This window comes from Neoarius graeffei, chromosome 28, assembly GCF_027579695.1.
Source record: "Neoarius graeffei isolate fNeoGra1 chromosome 28, fNeoGra1.pri, whole genome shotgun sequence".
In the NCBI taxonomy this organism is placed as follows: domain Eukaryota; kingdom Metazoa; phylum Chordata; class Actinopteri; order Siluriformes; family Ariidae; genus Neoarius; species Neoarius graeffei.
In genome coordinates this window covers 20,780,952-20,787,414 of record NC_083596.1, presented here as the reverse complement: position 1 = coordinate 20,787,414, position 6,463 = coordinate 20,780,952, and the positions used below count along the sequence as shown (strand labels likewise).

The window sequence follows — 6,463 nt, the reverse complement described above, 5'->3', positions numbered from 1 at the left end:
ACACACTCAGAAAACTATTAATCTATCATGCTCATTATTTATTTTATTTACCTAGAGTATGAATTAAACTGCTGGTTTTTTTTTTTTTTTTGGTCATGCTAATACTGGAATGAAACTTCCTGCAAGGGGGAAAAAAAAACCCCGTCGAGATTGATCCTGTCCATCACTTGGCAAGATTTAGATATAAGACACAAACACACGTTTGTTTGTTAATAAAAACTTTAATTGGAATATCAAGAGGTCATTTTTAAGGAACAGTGAAGCTTTTATCAGAAAACGGACAATGGCACTTGGTACTTGGATAAATATAAGTTTTAGTATTATGATATGATATTAATTGAAAAAGAGAAAAATAACATGGCATGTTGGAATGACATTTTTGTTATTCTGGGACTAGGGCTAAATGAAATGTGATTTGCAAATCAAATTCGAGGTGTTATTTTTTGTGTATTTTATTTTTTATTTTTGTAATGTAGAGTAAAATGAAATGGCTTTAGTGATAACTGAGAATGACATAAAACACATGATGTAAAAAAAAAAAGTACTCCGTAGAAATAAAAAAAAAATTGTCAAAGTCTTCATTTTAGCTGGCAGATTTTAACTGATGTTCCAACCCCAAACCCAGGATAGAGGGGTTCAGTGAAGGTGGTTTCGAAGCGATGGAGGCACGTCATGGTCTCGCCGATGCTGTAGAAGCCCAGCACCCCTGCGCTGTGGTCTAGGTAGACCCCTATCCTTGGAGAATGTGGTGCATTGATGACTTTGTCCACTCTGTTATGCCAGGCAGAATAGCCCGTATCAGAGCAGAGGAGACTCCAGGATTTATCATTGTACCCCAGCAAGCAAAGGGGACCTTTTCCTTTGCGGCTGATGCCCCGGTAGGCCACTCCAACAGAGAATTCACCGTTCCACTCGATTTCCCAGTAGAAGCGGCCACCAGACAGAGCCTCGCGACACAGTACCTGGGCAAAGGTGTCAAACCGCTCTGGACTATCAGAGTAGGGCTGCAGGTTGCGGGTCCGAGTCACCTTCTTGTTGTTTTCTGACAGGTATAGCTCTTTATAGGCTGTGCTGGGGTCCAGCCGGAGCTGACAGAAGTCTACAGGCAAGGAGGAGGGAGTTGAATTACTTCCAGGAACTCTAAGAATATTAATATCTATACCACAAAGGCCTAGGAGTACTATTCTCAGAAGAAACTGAGCAAGAAGTCTGGAAGAATGTATGATATAAGCGTTATATAAGCCAAGAACAAGCGGACTAGCTGGATGATTAGATATGCTACTTACATTTTAAGAACTCAGACCTGCTCCTGGGCTGTGAAGGAGGGGCACTGTCCACAGTTTGGACGTCTTTGACTAGATACAGAAAGTAAAAAGCGTATAGTTAGGTTTCATTCAGTGCTCTTTAAGAATACATTGTTTTTGGATGTGTTTTCTGATGCCTCACCTCGGCTGCTTTTCTCTCGGACACTGCGGTTCTCCAGTGTGTAAACAGGTACTTCATTCACTGCAAGGCACCAGGAAAGTACGCATCAAGAGCTATCCATTTGTTTGTTAAACATCATTAAGAAGTTTTGCCCATAAACATGACTAATCAGCACCCTTGTATTATTACATAAAACATCCTGGAAACACGAAAGGATGTTAATCACCCAATCAGTGCTGTACTTTTTGTGTACCGCACTTTAGTCACGATTCAAAGTGCTATTTACTTTCTCAACGCCGTCACATGACTCCACTTTATGACACTTGTAGCAGTTCATGGTCATGTGCCCTGTGTGGCTGGATTATAATCCTCCTCACACTATGTGTTTGGTAAAGTGGAAAAATACAGTACTCGACGTTCATAATAATGTACAACAAACCCAACAATGAAAATGTCCATAGGTTGTAAATAAATGTACTCAGCACTGAGTAGTTTTACTAATGTTGGTGGTTAGAGGAGGGTTCTGACCTGATTTTGAGACCTTCAGCAGTTCCTCTCTGCCCAGTTCTTCAAGTCTTTCCTTGATCTCTGCGACGGCTTTCCTTGCGGCGCTGAACGAGAAGTCGGGGTTCAGAGACACTTTGGGAATGAAGCCGTCATCAGTTGGTGTGCAGAGATAGTGGAAATTCTGTAAGGGAAGGAGGAAAACATGTGGTATAGTCAGACACTATTTACACTGCGTAAATATCCTGTGTTAATATTTGTTTTTCATTTATATATACAATATTCGACTAATGCAGTTTTAATCAGAGCATTTTTTTTTTGTAATGTTTTAGAAAGTTTTCAATTTTTGGCAGTTTCAAAGAAAAGTCTGCTTCATAGAGAATCTCTGCTCTCAGTGGTACGCTGGCACAAAACGAAAGGCCGCATAATGAAACTATTGTGTTGGCTAATAGATTTGGCATAAGAGATGGAACAGCAAATAGGAGGTAAGGTTATTTCAAGGGTGGCTATACACCTGTTCAATTCAAAACGCTCCCCTCTTCGACTAGCATTCCAGTATTTATTTATGTGAATTTTCAGTTTCAAAGCAGCTAACTTCTGAAATCACTGAGTTCTGTGTCTACCTGTAAGAAGTGGATGTGGTCCTCTGTACTGTAAAGCTGCTTTAAGCCAGATTCCTTCTTCTTCAGTTCATCAATCTCCTGCTCCAAGCGCTCCATCAGCCCCTCGGCCTGGCTGAACGCAGCTTTCTCGTTGATGTTGATCAGCTTGGTGACCTCCGACCTCATCCTCTCGATGGCAGTGATCATCTCATCGAACATCTTCTTGCTCTCTGCCATGGCCCTTTGAGCTGAGCTCTGAGGCATATTCACAACAACAGTTTAGCACCCATTGGCGAATCACTTTGTTCCAGACTACACAGCGACTTTCTTTGTTTCAACTTTCATGGCTTAACATGTCAGAACAAAAAACACACTGTGTCAACAACTGGTTTGCACTTTATCGGGCAAATCGGGCAAATACAGTCCGGCCTCACGGTTTATTTGTGTTCCCTTGCATGAGGTTGTTATTGAGTTACTAAAGAGATAAGGGTTCTATCTCACACCACTGGCATTCGTAGCTACATAATATGGCTTTCTGCTTTTTACAATTTGCTTTTGATTGTGAAAACAGGGGCCGTTCTGGAGGGATTCATTGAAACTACGACTCACCTTCAGCGAGTCGACAGCCGTCTTTAGTTCCTCCAGCTCTTTGGTCCTCTGCTGGCATTTTTGTTTGATCTCAGCTTGGGACACTCCAAGAAGTTTCTATCAGAGAAACACACAACACAGAATGTTCAATGAGTTTCAAGTGACTAGCTCAGCATAGCTAAAACCACTGACAACCACTAAGAACCACCAAAGGATTGTTTAAAGAATAACTTTCTAAAAGGATTCTACTTGGGACCGATTCTTATATGGAAACATTCTGGAGAACCTTTTAACGGTTTCCCCTAAAAGGTTAAATCTAGAAACCTTTTTTCTAAGAGTATATAAGCATATTTAAACCTCCAGTTTATTACTTATACCAATCTACTAATACATAACCAATAAAAAGGGAACTCAGAGAGTCTATATACACCTTGCTATGTCTTTCAATTGCGATTAATTTGTGCATTTGGCAAGGTGGAAATCTTCACGTGGGGAGACATTGTAGCTCATTATTAGTAAGTGGTCTTATTTGGAGATCCTGCTTAATATGTGCGCCGCTATCTCAGGAGACAGTGGAAAGAAAAGGGAGTGTGGGAATGCCAACCACGCCAGGAATGTGAAACTAGCCACTCCCGCCTTATGTAGAAGCATTTCAAGGTGCACATGCCCTGGCCCCTTGGAGAATGAAGAGGGGGCTTTGGTGCGGCATTTCAGTGAGCCCGCAGGACCATTCTTCAAGATAAGCTTGATGGAATGTGGGGAATCTGGGAAGGGGTTGAATAAAGGGAGTGTGTGTCTCTGTTTGTGTGAGAGACTGAGAGGCTGATGAAAAATAGGGGGGTCTTAAATCTGTGATAAGGTCCTTCTGATTTCAACAAAGTAAACAAACCATTGTCAGTTAGTACCTGCTGGTTCCTGCTCTGGCAATGGATCACACGGATTATGAGAACAGCACTGGACTTACTGCCAAGCTTTGATAATGTTATTATGGAGATAAACAGAAACATATCGAATACTGTCAGCTTTTATCTGAACAATCCCTGCTGTCAGTTGTCCTGTACTTGTTCCAGGGAAGGGGAAAACATCCGAAGGATGGCTATTTATAGTTTTTAATCTTGTCTTTCCACTTTCCCGCAGGTACTGCAAGCCTTCGTACGTACAACCAAACTAGAGAGAATCCCGTAAGACGATTGGAAAATGTTGGCAATTTAATAGAGATTAAATTTTAAAAAAGGGAGGAGGAGAGGGAGGAGGGTTCAAAGGGAGGTAGACATCTGTACATTCTCTCAGTCATACGTGTCCACTTACTGACTGGATCATGTCTCTAGCGGTTTAGCAGGAGGTCTCTCTCAATTTCTTTTACTGATAATGTAGGAGGTTGGGGGGAGGGTTGGGTCACAAGCTTTGGCCTGATCTTCTCAAACTCACATACCTTTATCTGTGGGATTTTGCCTGTCCCTACACTGCAGGTCCTGACCAACCCTTCCCCACCCTTTCTCTCTTAGAACATAAAACAATTTTGCTTTGTAAGAATCTGTTTCCAGTGGAAAGCCTACTCAGAACATGCTTTGAGTCACCTTTGGCTATAGAGACACTCCCTGGATGGTTTCGGGTTGACCGCCAGGATATGATAACGTTATTTAGCTATGACTTTTGTCCTACTAGTTCTGTCTCCCTCATATACATCTGGTTTAATGTTTACCCTCACTACCCATAATACATTTTCATGAATCGTCACTAATGGTGCATGGCTAGCTTGCTTTAGATAACACAAAACTAGTTTGACTGAAAGATATGAGATAATACAAAATGTGAGATAAACCCTGGGAAAGTATAATTTAACGGTTCTGCACACCTCAGTGAGAGGCTTCGTCATACACTGCTGAACATCTTAGTATTAACTTCTATCAGAAACACAGTTTTGTTTCGTAAAAATCACTCCTTACCTGTTTCTCACTTCTCTCTGCCTCTGCTGATACGATATCATGACCTCTGTGCTCACTGACGGTGCAGATAGCGCAGATACACATCTGATCGGTACGGCAAAAGAGCTCCAAGCTCTTTTGGTGCTGTGGGCAGATCTTTCTGTCTAGGTTCCCCAGCTCATCCACCAGTTTGTGTCTCTTGAAGGTAGCTGACTCATAGTGGGGCTTCAGGTGTTTCTCACAGTACGAGGCCAAGCAGTTGAGGCAGGATTTGACAGCTTTGAGCTTCTTTCCTGAGCAGAAGTCACAAGCCACGTCTTTCGGTCCAGCAAAGCTCCCATTGCTTGGAGGCACCAGGTTGAGGTTCAGGCCCGTCTTCTTGATCTTCTCAGCCACTTTGGAGAGGGTTGCATTGGGTCTGAGCACAGGTCTCTGGGTGAAAGTGATTCTGCACTGAGGACAGATGTAAATCCCGGTGTAGTCAGCCTCATTCCAGTAGCCACTAATGCAGTCCATACAGAAGCTGTGGCCACATGGGATAGCCACTGGATCCTTCAGGAGATTCGTGCACAGGTGGCAGCTGAAGTAATCTGGAGACACAGGCTCAGCCATGTTCACCTCAAATACGCACAGACACGTCTACACACAAGATGCGTCCAAACACCTGTTTAAGTAAACAGGGCGCGTCCGTGAACGAGAAAGAGAGAGGAAAAGAGGGCACGCAAAGGAGAAGTCGTCAGAAATCTGGAATCAAAGCAAACAGCTGCACACACACAACCTACTTTGTACTGTTGAATTCCACGAATTATTGACTGAAAGCAGGTAAAGTCCTCCCCTTTTTACAGAGAGATAGACAGCAGGAAAAAGAGAGAGCGAGAGCACAGCCTACCTTAGACAAGCAAGTCAAGTTAGGAGTGCCAGAGACTTAAGAGAGACAGAGCATGAGAGTGCGGAGGGTGGAGTCAAAGAAAAATAGGGCAGGGCTATTAAGAATGAGTGAATTGTAGTCCAAAGGGTCCCAAGATGAAACCGAGAGTTGTTTAGTAAAGATACAAACATACACTAGAGTAGGTTGTCCCCTTTACACTTTATTTCAGACTGGGAGCCAAAGAATATTTTGATAGTCCACACACACACACACACACACAGTATAATTACACTTAGTTGATTATAATTACACTTAATAACAAACAATACCTTTCCCATTAGTTTCACTGTAGATAATAATTCATAATAGTGGGTCAAAAATGTACTCTAATATGAATATATTCAAAATTTCCCATTGAATTTATGGCATAAATACTGTCCTTTGTATTGACCTTAACCTTTGTAAATATTTCGTGTAAAAACATCCATAGTGCAGAGCTAACATTGTCAGAACATAATAATTATGAAAGAAAATCAACATTATATTAATTT

At 41.9% G+C, this 6,463-nt stretch overlaps 1 protein-coding gene across 1 annotated transcript; it reads right to left on the bottom strand.

Annotated features, from left to right (window-relative positions):
* Positions 1-201: 201 nt before the first annotated feature.
* ftr82 (finTRIM family, member 82) lies at positions 202-5,970 on the bottom strand. The gene is made up of 7 exons (XM_060913019.1): positions 5,066-5,970; positions 3,141-3,236; positions 2,553-2,786; positions 1,954-2,113; positions 1,447-1,506; positions 1,287-1,355; positions 202-1,099 (listed from the first exon to the last, which is right to left on the bottom strand). The coding sequence occupies exons 1-7, from the start codon at positions 5,654-5,656 to the stop codon at positions 579-581; spliced, it is 1,731 nt and encodes a 576-aa protein (XP_060769002.1). The 5' UTR covers positions 5,657-5,970; the 3' UTR covers positions 202-578.
* Between the last annotated feature and the right edge of the window lie 493 nt (positions 5,971-6,463).

Coding starts and splice junctions, on each gene's coding strand:
- ftr82 (XM_060913019.1), bottom strand. CDS start 5,656: ATGGCTGAGCCTGTGTCTCCAGATTACTTCAGCTGCCACCTGTGCACG. Junction 3,237..5,065: donor CAGAGAGAAGTGAGAAACAG/GTAAGGAGTGAT, acceptor TTTCTCTGATAG/AAACTTCTTGGAGTGTCCCA. Junction 2,787..3,140: donor CGGCTGTCGACTCGCTGAAG/GTGAGTCGTAGT, acceptor AATATGCCTCAG/AGCTCAGCTCAAAGGGCCAT.